The sequence below is a fragment of the Sander lucioperca genome, chromosome 15 (genome assembly GCF_008315115.2).
Source record: "Sander lucioperca isolate FBNREF2018 chromosome 15, SLUC_FBN_1.2, whole genome shotgun sequence".
Taxonomy (NCBI): domain Eukaryota; kingdom Metazoa; phylum Chordata; class Actinopteri; order Perciformes; family Percidae; genus Sander; species Sander lucioperca.
The window spans coordinates 285,194-305,000 of record NC_050187.1 but is presented as its reverse complement, the minus strand read 5'-3'; the positions used below and the strand labels follow the sequence as shown (position 1 = coordinate 305,000).

The 19,807-nt window shown below is 41.5% G+C and overlaps 1 protein-coding gene across 1 annotated transcript in view; it reads left to right on the top strand.

Annotated features, from left to right (window-relative positions):
• The window catches only part of ttc27 (tetratricopeptide repeat domain 27), a 115,866-nt gene that overhangs the window by 31,520 nt on the left and 64,539 nt on the right, over positions 1–19,807 (top strand). The window contains exons 4-7 of the mRNA XM_031299979.2: positions 5,839–5,979; positions 8,909–9,011; positions 15,028–15,186; positions 15,351–15,490. Of these exons, the coding sequence (XP_031155839.1) occupies positions 5,839–5,979; positions 8,909–9,011; positions 15,028–15,186; positions 15,351–15,490 (543 nt within the window). The remainder of the gene's footprint in view (positions 1–5,838; positions 5,980–8,908; positions 9,012–15,027; positions 15,187–15,350; positions 15,491–19,807) is intronic.

Here is a 19,807-nt window from a genome sequence, read left to right as displayed (position 1 = left end):
TAAAGAGCATGTCTATAGAACAGGACATGTTCTACTGGTTGGACAGTATACATAAATAAATAAAGAGCATGTAGAACAGGACATGTTCTACTGGTTGGACAGTATACATAAATAAATAAAGAGCATGTAGAACAGGACATGTTCTACTGGTTGGACAGTATAAAATAAATAAATAAATAAAGAGCATGTCTATAGAACAGGACATGTTTTACTGGTTGGACAGTATAAATATATAAATAAAGAGCATGTAGAACAGGACATGTTCTACTGGTTGGACAGTATAAATATATAAATAAAGAGCATGTAGAACAGGACATGTTCTACTGGTTGGACAGTATAAATATATAAATAAAGAGCATGTAGAACAGGACATGTTCTACCGGTTGGACAGTATAAATATATAAAAGAGCATGTAGAACAGGACATGTTCTACCGGTTGGACAGTATAAATATATAAATAAAGAGCATGTAGAACAGGACATGTTCTACTGGTTGGACAGTATAAATATATAAATAAAGAGCATGTAGAACAGGACATGTTCTACTGGTTGGACAGTATAAATATATAAAAGAGCATGTAGAACAGGACATGTTCTACTGGTTGGACAGTATAAATATATAAAAGAGCATGTAGAACAGGACATGTTCTACTGGTTGGACAGTATAAATATATAAATAAAGAGCATGTCTATAGAACAGGACATGTTCTACTGGTTGGACAGTATAAATATATAAATAAAGAGCATGTCTATAGAACAGGACATGTTCTACTGGTTGGACAGTATAAATATATAAATAAAGAGCATGTAGAACAGGACATGTTCTACTGGTTGGACAGTATAAATATATAAATAAAGAGCATGTCTATAGAACAGGACATGTTCTACTGGTTGGACAGTATAAATATATAAATAAAGAGCATGTAGAACAGGACATGTTCTACTGGTTGGACAGTATAAATATATAAATAAAGAGCATGTCTATAGAACAGGACATGTTCTACTGGTTGGACAGTATAAATATATAAATAAAGAGCATGTCTACAGAACAGGACATGTTCTACTGGTTGGACAGTATAAATATATAAATAAAGAGCATGTAGAACAGGACATGTTCTACTGGTTGGACAGTATAAATATATAAATAAAGAGCATGTAGAACAGGACATGTTCTACTGGTTGGACAGTATAAATATATAAATAAAGAGCATGTAGAACAGGACATGTTCTACTGCTTGGACAGTATAAATATATAAATAAAGAGCATGTAGAACAGGACATGTTCTACTGGTTGGACAGTATAAATATATAAATAAAGAGCATGTAGAACAGGACATGTTCTACTGGTTGGACAGTATAAATATATAAATAAAGAGCATGTAGAACAGGACATGTTCTACTGGTTGGACAGTATAAATATATAAATAAAGAGCATGTAGAACAGGACATGTTCTACTGGTTGGACAGTATAAATATATAAATAAAGAGCATGTAGAACAGGACATGTTCTACTGGTTGGACAGTATAAATATATAAATAAAGAGCATGTAGAACAGGACATGTTCTACTGGTTGGACAGTATAAATATATAAATAAAGAGCATGTAGAACAGGACATGTTCTACTGCTTGGACAGTATAAATATATAAATAAAGAGCATGTCTATAGAACAGGACATGTTCTACTGGTTGGACAGTATAAATATATAAATAAAGAGCATGTCTATAGAACAGGACATGTTCTACTGGTTGGACAGTATAAATATATAAATAAAGAGCATGTAGAACAGGACATGTTCTACTGGTTGGACAGTATAAATAAAGAGCATGTAGAACAGGACATGTTCTACTGCTTGGACAGTATAAATATATAAATAAAGAGTACGTCTATAGAACAGGACATGTTCTACTGGTTGGACAGTATAAATAATAAATAAAGAGCATGTCTATAGAACAGGACATGTTCTACTGGTTGGACAGTATAAATATATAAATAAAGAGCATGTAGAACAGGACATGTTCTACTGGTTGGACAGTATAAATATATAAATAAAGAGCACGTCTATAGAACAGGACATGTTCTACTGGTTGGACAGTATAAATATATAAATAAAGAGCATGTAGAACAGGACATGTTCTACTGGTTGGACAGTATAAATATATAAATAAAGAGCATGTCTATAGAACAGGACATTGTTTTACTGGTTGGACAGTATAAATATATAAATAAGGACCATGTCTATAGAACAGGACATGTTCTACTGGTTGGACAGTATAAATATATAAATAAAGAGTACGTCTATAGAACAGGACATGTTTTACTGGTTGGACAGTATAAATATACAGTGAGGAAAATAAGTATTTGAACACCCTGCTATTTTGCAAGTTCTCCCACTTAGAAATCATGGAGGGTCTGAAATTGTCATTGTAGGTGCATGTCCACTGTGAGAGACATAATCTAAAAAAAAAAATCCAGAAATCACAATGTATGATTTTTTTAACTATTTATTTGTATGATACAGCTGCAAATAAGTATTTGAACACCTGAGAAAATCAATGTTAATATTTGGTACAGTAGCCTTTGTTTGCAATTACAGAGGTCAAACGTTTCCTGTAGTTTTTCACCAGGTTAACACACTGCAGGAGGGATTTTGGCCCACTCCTCGACACAGATCTTCTCTAGATCAGTCAGGTTTCTGGGCTGTCGCTGAGAAACACGGAGTTTGAGCTCCCTCCAAAGATTCTCTATTGGGTTTAGGTCTGGAGACTGGCTAGGCCACGCCAGAACCTTGATATGCTTCTTACAGAGCCACTCCTTGGTTATCCTGGCTGTGTGCTTCGGGTCATTGTCATGTTGGAAGACCCAGCCTCGACCCATCTTCAATGCTCTAACTGAGGGAAGGAGGTTGTTCCCCAAAATCTCACAATACATGGCCCCGGTCATCCTCTCCTTAATACAGTGCAGTCGCCCTGTCCCATGTGCAGAAAAACACCCCCAAAGCATGATGCTACCACCCCCATGCTTCACAGTAGGGATGGTGTTCTCATCATTCTTCTTCCTCCAAACACGGTTAGTGGAATTATGACCAAAAAGTTCTATTTTGGTCTCATCTGACCACATGACTTTCTCCCATGACTCCTCTGGATCATCCAAATGGTCATTGGCGAACTTAAGACGGGCCTTGATGTGCTGGTTTAAGCAGGGGAACCTTCCGTGCCATGCATGATTTCAAACCATGACGTCTTAGTGTATTACCAACAGTAACCTTGGAAACGGTGGTCCCAGCTCTTTTCAGGTCATTGACCAGCTCCTCCCGTGTAGTTCTGGGCTGATTTCTCACCTTTCTTAGGATCATTGAGACCCCACGAGGTGAGATCTTGCATGGAGCCTCAGTCCGAGGGAGATTGACAGTCATGTTTAGCTTCTTCCATTTTCTAATGATTGCTCCAACAGTGGACCTTTTTTCACCAAGCTGCTTGGCAATTTCCCCGTAGCCCTTTCCAGCCTTGTGGAGGTGTACAATTTAGTCTCTAGTGTCTTTGGACAGCTCTTTGGTCTTGGCCATGTTAGTAGTTGGATTCTTACTGATTGTATGGGGTGGACAGGTGTCTTTATGCAGCTAACGACCTCAAACAGGTGCATCTAATTTAGGATAATAAATGGAGTGGAGGTGGACATTTTAAAGGCAGACTAACAGGTCTTTGAGGGTCAGAATTCTAGCTGATAGACAGGTGTTCAAATACTTATTTGCAGCTGTATCATACAAATAAATAGTTAAAAAATCATACATTGTGATTTCTGGTTTTTCTTTTTTAGATTATGTCTCTCACAGTGGACATGCACCTACGATAATTTCAGATCCCTGAAGAAGACGTGGTTTAAGGTAGCACCGGAGAATTTCTGTTTACTGTTGCCAAGCAACCAGGGGTAGGCTAGGCACGCCCAGGAGCACCCACAAGCGAGTGCATGTCGCTCTCTTTTGTAGCTAATGTGACTGTAGGGTTACTTTTGGCCTCTAAAGTTTCCTTTCAGTCTCTGTTATTTCGTCGTCTCCCAGAGCAACACTCATTTTCTTACTTTTGTGTTCTTTTTGCTCCACTCTTTGTTCTCTCTTTAGCTCCTTTCCTTTCTTTTGCTTCGTTTTATGGTTCTGCGGAGGCTCCACGCAGTTGTTTATACGTGCTCTGGTGTGTGTGTCGAGCATGTGGGTGTGTGTGGGTGTGTGTGGTAGAGCGAAGAAAAGGTGAGAGAGTGACGGCAATTTTCTTCGGAGCGAATAGTGACCCTAGAGTGTTGGTTAGAGAAACTTAAGTGTCTCCTCTCTTCTTTCTGACCACAGTGGAAAATCTGGAGCAGGAGAAGTTAACCCTCTCCTTGATTTCATGTTGTTATAGAGAAGGAGAACCAGGAGAAGTTAACCCTCTCCTTGATTTCATGTTGTTATAGAGAAGGAGAACCAGGAAAAGTTAACCCTCTCCTTGATTTCATGTTGTTATAGAGAAGGAGAACCAGGAGAAGTTAACCCTCTCCTTGATTTCATGTTGTTATAGAGAAGGAGAACCAGGAGAAGTTAACCCTCTCCTTGATTTCATGTTGTTATAGAGAAGGAGAACCAGGAGAAGTTAACCCTCTCCTTGATTTCATGTTGTTGATGGAGAAGGAGAACCAGGAGAAGTTAACCCTCTCCTTGATTTCATGTTGTTATAGAGAAGGAGAACCAGGAGAAGTTAACCCTCTCCTTGATTTCATGTTGTTATAGAGAAGGAGAACCAGGAGAAGTTAACCCTCTCCTTGATTTCATGTTGTTATAGAGAAGGAGAACCAGGAGAAGTTAACCCTCTCCTTGATTTCATGTTGTTTCTGGAGGAGAACCAGGAGAAGTTAACCCTCTCCTTGATTTCATGTTGTTTCTGGAGAAGGAGAACCAGGAGAAGTTAACCCTCTCCTTGATTTCATGTTGTTGATGGAGAAGGAGAACCAGGACACGAGTCGGGGGAAATACAACGCTACCAAGTGATGTGTATTTTTCGAGAGGTGCATCAAAGAGTATAGACGTAACGAGGAGAAACTCAATGGAACTGCAGCTCCGCCATCTTGGACTGAATGTAACACTCAGCCTCTTGTTGCTTCTATACTCTTTGGGTACATGTCGGGCGGGATGCAGCGCAAACAAAATATCGTGTAATTATTGCAAGACTTTCGGTATAATATCGCACAACGTGATATCGCGATAACGATATTGAGTCGATATATCGTGCACCCCTACTGTCCAACCAGTAAAACATGTCCTGTTCTGTAGACATGGTCCTTATTTATTTATATATTCATGTTGGACCAGTCCAATATGACCGTCAGTTGAAATAAACTTGTTTAATTTGTTGTGAATCTATTTTGATGCGTTTTCCCGTAACTTTTGTAATTTTACATGTTTAAAAATATCAAAATTAATATCAATATCGCAATATCACATTTTGTCAATATCGATACTACCCTACTGTAGTGCATGAGTCACTGTATTAAAAAGACATGTTTAATTGGTTCTGGGCTAAACTGTGAGGGTGAAAGGACCGAGGGTGTCATATGCTGTACAGATTGTAAAGCCCCCTGAGGCAAATGTGTGATATTGGGCTATGTAAATGAAATTGACTTGAGTATGCAAAGGTGTGTATTAATAAGCAGTGATTTAAAATACATAAACGCTTCACTAAAGTGTGATTGAATGGTTTGTGCGTGACAACATTTTGAATGAGTTAGTTGTTGATCTGGATAAAACTGGAATGATGCTTCCGTGGCAGAGGCTTCTGGGCTTTAACTCAGATTTGCATATCTTTGATTGGCACCCCCAGACCCTGGTTGAGGCTATCCACTCCAGCCTGCTCCTGGACGGGGAGTCTGTGTACAGCCTGGTGGCCAACCCCTTCCTCCTCCTGCTGGCCAGGGTTATTCTCAACAAGTGCTGCTCAAAGATGGACAGCCTCCAGGTAAGGTCTTTCTGTCCCAATGATGACTTATTTTATTTTAGGAGATTTTGTTTAGGGCTGAACGATTAATTGCATTTGCGATAATATCGCGATATGTTAAAACGCGATTTCCTAATCGCAAAGGCTGCGATTTGGTCACATGACTCGCGAGAGCAAATCAGTCTGCACTCCGCAGAGAAAGCATCAACTTAGCACGCTAACGCTACGCCGTACCTTGAGCTGATTTCTGTCATTCAAACAACTCTGAGTTGTAGTTTAAAACTTTTACAGCCATTTTAATAAAATGAAGGGTTTTATTCTGGTTCGAGTCCATACGTGCAGTTAATGGATACAGGAACGCAGAACTGGTTTCAACAGTTTTATTAGTACAGTTAATCCCATGGCAAGAACACCAGCAACTAGCTAACGTAACGATAGCCTCTCTGAACAAGTGCACACAGCAGCACGCAACTTCACGAGGGGGAGGGGCTGGAGGCAGCTCCTCTCTGTGCACTGTAAAAAAATTACACTGTCAAAATCGCCATTAGATTATTTTCAAAAATCTTTCAGCCCTAATTTTGTTTAATGGTAATTAATTAATTCAGCCCCTAAAAGAACATTTTAGAATGTGTAATGCTATATTGATACAGTGTCTAGAAAGTTTTCTGTAGGTAATTTTAGTCCTTTGTACTTAGAACGGCAGAGAGTGGACCTCATAGTGCCTATGGTTAACTTTGGCTTTGTGCATGGGATGTTAACTGGTGTTTAATCAGGTGAGTCCAGCTTGAGGACTGGTGTGTTCTTTATTGCTGTTAGGAAGGCACTGTAGTATGACGTACATGCTAGGTAACTAGCTAAAATTAGCTGGCTGGCTAACATTGGCTAATTTACAGAAATGTTGATAAATGTAAATTGTCGTCATAAATAAATGAATAAATCTATACATGTGGCCTTTCTCAATACAAAATACTTCATATTTGAATTAGCATTCTGGAGAGTTTGAACTTTACAAGTTGAACTCAGGACTCAAAACTGCTACGATCAGGTGATGATTGATACGATCAATATGCAATTGGGACAACAGAGTTCTTAAAGCTTTTTCTGAGCTTTCAACCCCATCGACGGTAGGGCTGTTGGAACGAATTCCGAAAGTTGAATATAATTCGAATAGTAAAGAAATCAATAACGACTCTTAACATGCTAATGAGGGAAAGGAGAATGAATTACCAGCACCATTCTCCTCCAAGCAGCGGGGGCTGTCTAACTTTAAGTGCATTGCCCTACCAATGCTCCCTCCAGAAGATGTTTTTCACCCTCCCCTCCTCTACCCAACTCTGTTCATTCATAGTCCATCCCCCTCTGGCAGCTGGTCATAGCCCACTGCACAACAGTAAATATGGAAGGAGAAAGCAAAGCTCTGCTGCTCAGGAGACAGGTTTACATGTGTATGCTGACATGATGAATATATTTGTGAACATGCTCAGTTAGAGTGTGTGTGTGCGCTGGAGGATATTGATTCAGTGAGACAGGCAATTACACCTCCATGCAACCATGCCACAGAGGCTGGGGTCATCTTGCATTGGATATGAGGCAGGAGAAATCCTCCCTGACACACAAATAAGATTTTTTACACGGTTCACTTCCACTCTCCCAGAATGAGCATGAGAACAGGAGGGTGCAAGGGGTGAGGGGGTTTTGGTGTAGGAGGAAATATACTTACATGGCTGCAAGACATACTTTTTTTTCCCTCCCTGCCGGTTTGTGTTCTGGTCAGACCCCAAAAACAAGAGGGTTGGCTGTTTTTACTGCGTGGTCAGCACCTAGGCTAGCTCCAGCATGCAGCAGCCTGAATGTTGGTGTTTGATTTGTGCTAAAAGGCCTTTTTTAAGGGTTTATTTATTAACCTAAGCATGTACCCCCTAAACTGAAAGTATGTTGTATTAAAATCACAGTAAAATCAAAAGATTTATTTCATGATATTGACCTATTTAATGTAAATGACCTAATATAATGTAATGCATTACATTTACTTACTGCAAAATGTTGGATCCTCAGGTACGCCATATTACTATTTAAAGTTATTTTCAATAATTTAAAGTCTAGGCCTGTATTTGTGGTATACATTATTTCAAACAAGATATGCTTATACCAGAAATAATCCTAAATGTATCTTGTTTATACATGAAAATAATCAGTAAATCAGTGCCTGTGTTTCTGCTATATACATAAAGCAGCGCCGCGCCGCCACTGCTACATTATTGCCATCGCTGCTTCAGAATTTTATTATTTCATCCACTCTCTCTTCCCTTTTTAGGAGGTTTTGTTGCTAAACTGTATGTAAAATGAGCAGTGACATTAAATCACTGTTTCACGTAACGTTATTCTAAGGTGCTGTCTATTTGCTTTAGTAATGACAGTAGTAGTGATCATAGCAGGGCCGGAACCCACGGAGTACCGGTACTTATGATTTTTGTCCACATGTGTACCGTTACTTCCTACTGCGTACCCCTAAACACTTGTGAAACTGCGTCTCTCACATAGCAGCTTAGCACTGAGAAAACAGAGCTGGAAAAGGTCGACCTCCTTAGAAGTCCTTTCCATAATGTTGTCACACACTTAGAATATTAATCTGAGTCTGTCAGCGGTAAAACGAGCACTTTTGTGAAGGTAAATATAAGCTGGACAATTATCCTATTAACTTAGGTTGTAGCTTGTTTCACCGCTGCCGACTGCAGTGATCTCTCTTAATACTGGACCAATGTCAAAGACTTGTTCCATCAGTCTCTTAGACACAAAAACATAAGAACATAGGGTCCAGGTTGAAAAAAACGCTAGTTACCCTTTAAGGTAATGGATACCAGATATACAAAACATTAGCTGATAGATGTATAAAGTCAACAGACATGTTCTAATCTTTTCGTTTCTTTTTGTTTTTTCCCATGTATTTTAGCTGCTGCCCTGGTGGACCCTGCGCTACATCAACCTGCACCAGCAAATCCTGGAGGCCCGTTCTCCACAGCTCCTCAACTTGGCCCACAGCAGCATTGACAAAGGTCTGTTATGGACATCCCTGTACTACATTGTAACGGTTAGGGCTGAACGATTAATTGCATTTGCGATAATATCGCGATATGTTAAAACGCGATTTCCTAATCGCAAAGGCTGCGATTTGGTCACGACTCGCGAGAGCAAATCAGTCTGCACTCCGCAGAGAAAGCATCAACTTAGCATGCTAACGCTACGCTGTACCTTGAGCTGATTTCTGTCATTCAAACAACTCTGAGTTGTAGTTTAAAACTTTTACAGCCATTTTAATAAAATGAAGGGTTTTATTCTGGTTTGAGTCCATACGTGCAGTTAATGGATACAGACACGCAGAACTGAAGGCTCGGTTGGCAACTATTAGCTAGCTCTGATTAGCGGTTAGCTCCGGTTAGCGGTTAGCTCCGTTATAAAGATATGAGTGGAGGAGCTGCCACTGAGAGGGGTAACAACCAGACTCTGATAAATGACGTTCGGGGAGCTTTCACAGCAGTGTGGCCGCGGTGTTTCAACAGTTTTATTAGTACAGTTAATCCCACGGCAAGAACACCAGCAACTAGCTAACGTAACGATAGCCTCTCTGAACAAGTACACACGGCAGCACGCAACTTCACGAGGGGGAGGGGCTGGAGGCAGCTCCTCTCTGTGCACTGTAAAAAAAAAAAATACACGTGTGTGTGTGTGTGTGTGTGTATATATATATATACTATATTTTTACTTTTTTAACTGTCTAGTGTGTAATTGTGTGTTGTTCATACTATAAAATGATTTATTGTTTGTCTTTGTTGAATAAAGACAAAGCTTAAAAAAATAATCGAATCACAATCGCAATTTTTGGGGAAAAAATCGCAATTAGATTATTTTCCAAAATCGTTCAGCCCTAGTAACGGTACACAGAAGTCCCTGTTCGGTTCATACCCAGGTGCGAGTCGATGCAGCAGAAACATTTTTCACTGCTGAAAAGCTAGAAACTAAAAAGAAGTGTGTGGAGTTTGTAAGTGGTTATGTTAGCCTGGCTTCAGAAAGGTACTAAAAGAAGGCGTGTGCCAGAGCCAGACACATCAACAGAGGTCCAAGTCCAACCAGAAACATCAGGTACCATTCATGAGCTTCAAACTACCGTTAGCGTTGATGTGAGCGGAACAGCTAGCGTTAATGAGGAGTCTGCAGCTACCAACCTTAAGGTTACCTTAGTCAATGACACCAACGATAACGGGAGTAACCAAACACATGGATGGCCTGACTGTTGGTCAAGGGACCAAATGATGTATTTTTGCTCCTCGAACAGCTGGCTCATTTTTAAAGATAACAAACTGGGCTGCAAAACATGTAGCAGCATCCCATCACTTGCTGGCCAGACAGAGAGGGGACTACAGCTGTCAAGAGAAACAAACAAACACACACACACACACACACACACACACACACACACAACTTAATAAATACATACATTTATGTTGTTAATAAATAACAATACATTGTTGTACCAGCAATATCTCCAAGTTTAGTTTTTCACTGTAGAAATCTCAAATGTCATAATGATTTGCCAATGCAAGAGAGTACCAGCACCTTTTTTATTTCCACTTCACTCACTGGTATGAACACTGAACAAACACTTTCCCAGAAGGCAACAGGTCACAGTAGGCTATTAAACTGAAAAGCATCTCTATGTTATCAAATTGAAAATACCAAAATAAACAGAATAATAAAAAAATCTAACGGTTTATTTTACAGGCCCTCAAATTTCATGGAAAGTAGGTGATAATTAAATTGTGATGATAAAGCTAAATTAGCAAGCAGTGCATCGTGCACCGCACCATGACCCCAGGACTGTGATGGTTCCCCACAAATACACAAACCATTCCATCCCAGAATGCTGTGTGGACTAGTCAGACCCCCAGCGCTGTGGAGGAAGGTCTGACAATGGGAGACTAGGCCCTACTCTGGATAAAATGATAAAATATTATATTCCAATTGCCCAAAAGCCAAAGTTCGCTTTTAAGAGGTTGAATAATTCTGAAATCTGGCTTTAAGTGTGTTTCTCTTTCCTTCTACTCGACTGCTCACACAACCACCAAAAGTTATTTTCCTGCAGTGTAATATCACCGATGCAAAAGGTGACACAGATGTGTTGCATGCAAATCTCGGTCTCTCTCTACTTGCTCGCTTTGAGCGCCATCAGCCTTGGTGTCTCTTCATTAATGTTGAATGGGAAGGAAAGAGTATGATTTCTGATCATGAATTATACACCTCCTCTGTGCTTTTTTACTCCTGCCAGTCTCAGCTAAAGATAACCTCTCTGTCTCTGTGACAGGCCACATTAATAAACAGATCAGATGGAAAGAAAGAGAAGGAGCCAGGCAGCAGATAAGAGACCAAGCTTTCATCCCCTGCCATCACCGCCACGCTCTGTTTGTCTTTTTAATGTGTCACCTCAAGGCCTGAGTACTTTGGGCTGGGACTATAAAGAGTGCAGCTGTACTCGGTTCACATGGATGGTGCTTAGGGGAACAACTTGGATGTCTGTCCACGGTATTACTCCTGAATTTCAAACATCCCGGTGTTCTTCTCAGAACTCTACTGCATGTTTACATTGCAAGCTGCTTGATTGACGGGTTTGATTGTATCTGTGCAGGAGTTTTTTAGTTAGGTATTGTTTTCATCTTGTGTGTGGGAGACAGCTATGGTAGCAGGAACTACCACTGACACAGTTCTGAGTACTTTGCCAGGTGTTTAGATATATAGACAGATAAGAGTACATACATACATATAGTACATACATACTGTACATACATACATCATAGTTTGAGACTTGGACTCGAGTCACACTTAAGTCACGCACACAGTGACTTCAGACTCAACTGAGACTCGATGTGGGACTGGGGAACCATCTTTATTTTTAGGAAACGTCTGATGAGCTGAATATAACCACGGCGACTGCACCGGCAGCTGCTGTGCCATTGTTTGGAACCATTCGCCAGAAGCCAGAATCTTTTATCTTGATACCACTTATTTTGCATTCAGCGCTTCTTTGTTGTCTGAAGTTTTTAAAGCCACCATGTTTGTTGTCCTCTCTCTCGTGGCCGCACGCAGCAGATGCCTTAGTGTTACGTAGGAAGGTTATGGTTTAGGCAGGGAGGGGAATAACACACTCCACAGCGCTGTGGAGTAAGGTAGCGCTACAACACACACATTCTGGGATAGGAAAAAAAAGGCTTTGGGTTGTTTGCATTTGTTTAAACCAATCACAATCGTTTTATGTGGCACTAACCTTCAGATGTAGAGACGGCGGCTCTGCAAAAGAAATCTTGGGAAGGAACTTTTTCTGTAGACAGGAAAGGAGGGAGGGGAATGACATGCAAAGGGCCGCAGTTTGGAATCGCACCTGAGCCACTGCGGTAAGGACTGATGCTTCCATGGGGTTGAGCTAGCAGTGCGCCCCAGAAGGAACTTGTTAGGTGGAACAATTAGCTGCTTTCCGACCGGAGGGATTTTTGCAGTTCCTAGAACATAAAATTCCTAGAACCCTTTTTTTCTCGTGTTCTGACTGGACCAATTTGGGGATTTTTGAGTTCCTCTGGCTGCAGTTCCTGTAACTCTTTCAGCTCCTACTTCAGGGCAGGGTCTTTTCGCTGTTCCCTTTTCAGCATAGGAACCTAGGTCAACGAGGGTCGGGTTTCCAGTACAGACAGACCAACAATGGGACAATTTTAACAATTTTCGCCATCTTATTCATCACTAATTTAACTTCTGACAACGTTTTAGGAGAGAAATTAACTGTTTAGATTTCGAATATAGGCAGTCTTGTGAACATTGATGCCAAATTGACAATTTGCTTCAAAGTTTTCGGAGTTGAGGAGCTCCATGAAGTGAGGCGACAGCCAGCAAGTGCCTGCCCCGGCCTCTAGCTTGTCGCTCAGCCAGTCATGCTCAGAGACCCCACTGTAAGCTGGAGGTCTCTCAGACTGATCTCACACACACACACACACACACATACACACACACACACCTACACACACCCCGCTGTAAGCTGGAGGTCTCTCAGACCGCTCTCGTAAATAAGAGGCTTTTATTTCACCGTTGACGGTTTGTTTGCTTAAATATCACAACACATGTCCATCATGAGATTAACGGGAACCTGTGGTTAACTGTTAACTTTTTGGAGTTAAACTCCACAAGCGTGACAACCACGCTGACCGGGCCGTCACACACACACACACACACACACACACACACACACACACACACACACACACACACACACACACACACACACACACACACACACACACACACTCACACAGTCAGTCTCTCACACACACACACACACACACACACACTCACAGTCACACACACACTCACAGTCACACACACACACACTCACAGTCACACACACACACACACACACACACACACACACACACACTCACAGTCACACACACACACACACACACTCAGTCACACACACACACACACACACACACACACACACACACACTCAGTCACACACTCACAGTCACACACACACACACACTCACAGTCACACACACACACACACACACACACACACACACACACACACACGTCCACAGCGCAGCAGACAAAGGCGGGGGAGAGAGAGATACTCGTTTCTCTTCGGGAGACTTGTTTAAATTATGACAAATTAGATTAGATTTAGTATTTAGTTCATACTTTTTTTTGGTGTATTTGTTTTCTGATTTTAATGCTATAAAGACCGTTGCCGTGCTTGCATCACTCCCTTACCCCTCCTACCAGTCCCGATGGCCACTTGGCCAGTGGGAATGCAAACGGAAAAACAGTTTTGGGGGAGAGTAGTTAGTAGATCTGTTTAGAAGTGGACTTTTCCTATAACTACGTTACTTGGTCGGAAAGCAGCTAGCTGTGGTGGAACTGTGCTTTTCCATTGGGAACCAATCAGAAAGTACCGTTTTATTTCTCTCATTCAAAGCACCAACGCTCTCTGTCTCGCTCGCCCAACACATGTGTGCAGCCGGCAGTTCAGGCTCACGCCAATCTCCCCTTCACAGACAGACAGACAGCACAGCCTCCCTTTAATGATATCAAACAAAAAGAAATGATCTCCCCTCGTCCTGAAACTCTCCTGAATCAATAGAGTAGCTACTTCCTTGTTTACTACTGCACCTGCAATGAATGAAATGAAGAAGAGGAGAAATTCAAATTCAAAGTTTTTTTGTCATATGCACAGTAAGGAAACGTGTTTCCCTGTACAATAAAATTCTTCCTTTGCTGTCCACAGAATGCCAAACAATGTAAATCTACAATATATACTTCAAATATACAAAATAAAACAATTTTCAACGGCAGTATGTGAAAAATAAAGCAATAATAATAATAATAGATGAATGAATAAAGGTAACATCGTCTTTCTCCAAGAAATCATATGTTGAGTGTTAATTTGTACTTTAGAACATCAAGTCAGGGGTGGTGATGGAGCAGTGGATATGACCCATGCCTGTGGTGTGGGAGACCCAGGTTCGATTCCCACTGTGATACATCAACCATGTCCCTGAGCAAGGCACTTAACCCCTAGTTGCTCCAGAGGCGTGCGACCTCTGATATATATAGCAATTGTAAGTCGCTTTGGATAAAAGCGTCAGCTAAATGACATGTAATGTAAAAGTCAGAAAGAAGTCCTTCCTCTCTTTCATGGCTTGGTCCTGTGCCCGAGCTGGCTGTGGGATGTCTCTGCAGCCTGCTGTTCAGGTCCTGCTGTACCAAACACTAGTTCTGCTGGTGTACAGCTGGACTGGAGTATGTGATGTTAGCTGTTCACTGAATGTGAGTGTAAACACCCCCCCACCCATTTCCAGCAGTGGGGTAATTGGTATGTATTGCTGACTGGCTTGGTTTGAATTTCCAAAAGAGCGGTTGAACATGGGGGGTCCGATGACCCTGGTCTGACCCGGGTCGTTGGTGTGAAAAAGAAGTGTAGTTTAGTATTGTTTTGATTGTAATTGTAGAACTCTTCTATGTCTTCTTTCACAGTGCTGAAATGTCAGACTGTGTTCTCAGAGCAGAGAAACTTGGCTATCCATTTCCACTTGGAGTGTGTCTACACCAGTCTGACCTACTACGATTATCAGCCAGCCAAGGAACACATCAACAAGGCCCAGGAGCTCTCAGGACTGGATATCAACATGACTGGTACGTAAAGTACAGCATGGTCTGGGTTTGGTCAATAATTGAGTAACTAATTGAAAATACATTAGAGGAGGCTGTCATAGCTGGTAATGATCGTCCTAAGCCCATACTGATCCAGCCTTAGTGATACCTTAATTCAATGTAACAAATATATCTGGTCAATCAAGGTGCTCTTGGCAAACGGACCCATTTCCAGCAAAAGTACTTGGCTCAGCTCATCCTTGAGGTCAAGAGAAAGCAGCCACAGCCGGGCCAGACGGATGATGAGGCCAGTCCCACTCCCACACCTCCGGCCAGCCTGCCCAAGGTAGGAGCTTCTGATGGCTTCTTTCCAAATTGGTGTTTTTGATACTTCATTTACCACTTTGAACCTTTTGTTGTTCAGATGACTGACTGAACAAACCTTCCCTGCTACACTATTTGCAACATTAGCATTATGAACGGCCGTACTATCTCCACCTTTATCAAAGGTCAGCAGGCTGCTACAGTGTAAACATAGAGACCTCTCCACACATCACACTGATCGCTGTTACTCAACATCTCTCCGTTCTTGGCTGAAATGGATGACATAGCGCTGCATAAATTAGCCAGCAGGAAGCAGCTTAATCCCGACAAAACACCACAGTTCAAAACCTGCGTGCACGTTTTTTGCAACAAAAAAAAAAAAGAATATTCAAATCCTAATTTTGAAAATCTAATACCTGCCCATTGAACAAATATTTGAATATTCAGTGATCACAGAAGCCTTTCGTCATGTGGATGCTCCGACAGTGTTGTTGTCATTACTTAGAATTGGGGGGACAGACACTACGCACCATAGCTTTAAAGGTCCCATGGCATGAAAATTTCACTTTATGAGGTTTTTTTAACGTTAATATGAGTTCCCCCAGCTTGCCTATGGTCCCCCAGTGGCTAGAAATGGTGATAGGTGTAAACCGAGCCCTGGGTATCCTGCTCTGCCTTTGAGAAAATGAAAGCTCAGATGGGCCGATCTGGAATCTTGCTCCTTATGAGGTCATAAGAGGAAAGGTTACCTCCCCTTTTTCTGCTTTGCCCGCCCAGAGAATTTGGCCCGCCCATGAGAAAGAGAGAGACATCATGGCTTGCAAATGAGCAAAGTGGCAGTTGGTCAAAGCCACACCCTCCACCTTGCCCCCCCCTCTCTCCTCCTCAATAGCATTTAAAGCTACAGACACAGAAATGGCACATCCTAAGGAAAGCTCATTGTGGGACTGGCTCTAGTGGCTGTAATTCTGCACCAAGGCTGAATTTCGGGAAAGAGACTTCAGATACAGTATTAGGGGACCACTAAGGCCTATATAAAAGAGACTTCAGATACAGTATTAGGGGACCACTAAGGCCTATATAAAAGAGACTTCAGATACAGTATTAGGGGACCACTAAGGTCTATATAAAAGAGACTTCAGATACAGTATTAGGGGACCACTAAGGTCTATATAAAGAGACTTCAGATACAGTATTAGGGGACCACTAAGGTCTATATAAAAGAGACTTCAGATACAGTATTAGGGGACCACTGAGGTCTATATAAAAGCATCCAAAGAGCACCATGTCATGGGACCTTTAATATGCATTACACAAATTTACAGGCAAAAACATATTACATCTCTAGAAAGGAGGTCAAATAATAAATCTATGAATTCAGTTGCAAAATGTTCTTCATAGTTCGGCCATTGTGCCCTATGTTAACTTTTGAGTGTGTCATGTTAGACTGTGACAACCCATTTGTTATGTGTGTCTAACAAGAAAAACATGTTTTTGTTGCATTAAATGACTTCCTGTTGACATGGTTACAGTTCCACCACCCTTCATGATGAAGAGCTGGTCAGACGCCCACCACAGTCTGCTGACACACACACTCGCACCACACACACAAACACCAGCCAGCAAAAAGAGAAGGATGGCCACTGTCTGCATGTTTAATCATGCTCTGTGAAGTTGAGGGAGAGCAGAGTAGGGTTGGGCATCGTTTGGATTTTAACAATTCTGATTCCAATTCTGGTTCTTATCAATTCTGATTCTTTGAGGGGTGGAGTTGAAACGCGTCACATGCCTATTTTCACAAATAAGAGGAAAGTTTTATTTTGATTCAGTGGTGGTTTGCAGTTTTACAGCTTTTTCAATGTAAAATAAAGCCAGACTAGAGCGCTGCTTACTGTGCTCCAAGGCTGCAACACAACAAGCGCCTGGCCGCTTCAGAAACCAAAACTTGCACATGTTAAATTGGGAAGCGATGATCGGATTTGAAACCAAATCTTCTAAACAATTCCAAACTTCCAATAAAGAAACAATTCCGATGGAATTGTAATTTTTGAAAACGATTCCAAGTAGGAATCGGTTCTCGATGCCCAATCCTAGAGCAGAGGAATAAATGTGCTTTTGAGAGGTCTTTGGAGCGCGCACACACACACACACACACACACACACACACACACACACACACACACACACACACACACACACACACACACACACACACACACACACACACACACACACTCACTCACTCACTCACTCACTCACTCACTCACTCACTCACTCACTCACTCACTCACTCACTCACTCACTCACTCACTCACTCACTCACTCACTCACTCACTCACTCACGGCACTGCAATTGTCTAATTGTCCTCCGTCATACCTCATAAGTCTCCCATTCATCCCTTCTGTGAATATCCTCACTTTACAAAGGGTCCGTTTTTGTGTCCATGCACAGTCAATCACTCCCCTGCAGACTAGTTTTGTCATATGGCTTACAGGTTGATTTACCTGTCACTGCTGGGTAGGGGTGTAACGGTATGCAAAAATCACAGTTCGGTACGTACCTGGGTTTTAAAGTCACGGTTCGGTTCATTTTCGGTACAGTAAGGGAAAGAAATGCAAACATTAAACTGCAGGTTGTTTATTACTATAAACTTTTTTTTAACAATTTGTTTACACTTTTTAAAACACTTTTTAATAAAATATAATAAATAAAATATATATAAAATAAAAAAGAATAAGAAAAATACTGCTGCAAAGTTCTCCACTAAATAAAATACTCTGTCTCAAACCAATATCACATAATAAAATATAATGAAAAATATAAATAAATAACTATGGATTACAGTGCAGCATTACCAATCCCAGCTTGTCAACAACCGAGTATGGTCGTAGATCAGCTGCTATAAAAACACCAATTGCTTTCGTTATTGCGTCGGCCCGATCGGAATTACCAGCAAAGGTCTGTTTAAATGCCAACGGGAGCTGCGTTTGAATTACGGTCGTTTTTTTCCTTGTAGTAGTGATGTTCACACTCGCGTGATGCCTTTTCAAGTGCGTTAGCAACGTCGGCACACTGCTTTGGTCTTATCGACTGGTCTTTCGTCTTATCGACTAGTCTTTCGTCTTATCGACTAGTCTTTGTCCGTTGACGTATTTCACTGGGAAACCGAAGTGTTCCCAAACAGGAGACCTTAATGATATGGGTGGCTCTTCAAGCTCCGGCTTGTCCGTCCTGTCTATGGCCTTGTCTGCATTGGCCATGGCGCTAGCTAGCGAGAGGCTGGGCTAAAGCGTGCCGTGTATGTTGTTGTACAGCGCGCGGTGTGTGATTTTTTTTATTTTTTTCCCCCAAACCACTTCAGCGGAAATCCCGCCCTGCAGTCAATTTCATTGGTTTAGGTTACAGTGACGGCGGGTAGGTTTAGAGATCAGTGTTTGGTGTAGGCAATCTGTACAGTGATTGACATATTGACATGACCAATGAAAACTTTAGAATCAGCTGCAGGGCGGGATTGCGCTGAACGCGGAGACTTCCGCCACTTAATATGTTTGTGTGGAAACATGAAAATTGACCTATGTTCCGCACACAAAAGATTGCGTTCGGCCGTTCGGTGCACACGTGCACCGTACCGAAAGCCCTGTACCGAAACGATGCGGTGCGAATACACGTACCATTACACCCCTACTGCTGGGTCCTCCACCCATGTCAGAAGAGCATGATTTTGGTATGGGAGATGTCAGACTTGGGGTGCTAATCTATATTCAATTAAACTGACAAAGGAAAAGATGAACATGGGTCAGATAACCCATGGTTCGACCCTTATCATGGGTGTGAAAGAGGTATTTGTCTGCTGCCACTGTGACCCAGCCAGTGGCAGAAAATAGATGTCTGGAGTAAAGACGGAAGTAGTGTGAAATGGTTAAAAAGCCTAAGAGATGTGTATGAAGGGGGTTGGGATGGAGGTGTTGGACATCTGTACACATCTGACAGACAGCTGTTATTCACAGTTTTCTACCAACATGTTGTTGGACCATAATATTTTCCTAACCTTAACCAAGTAGTCAATTTAACCTAAAACACAATCTTTGCCTTACCTAAACCTATTAGTTTTTGTTCCTAAACCAAACCTAAACCATAGCGGTGACACATCAGCCAACTACCACATGAATCTTTTTTGTTGCAGGGATTAGGACGCTAGATCAGAAAACACTTTTTAAAGGCTAAAAATGTATCTTCAACTAAAGAATACAAGAAAAGGGCATTTTTCTGCTATACTCCACGGTTCAGCAGTTAGGAGTCAAAACATGAAGGGCTCATATGGTGGCATTTTCTGCTCCA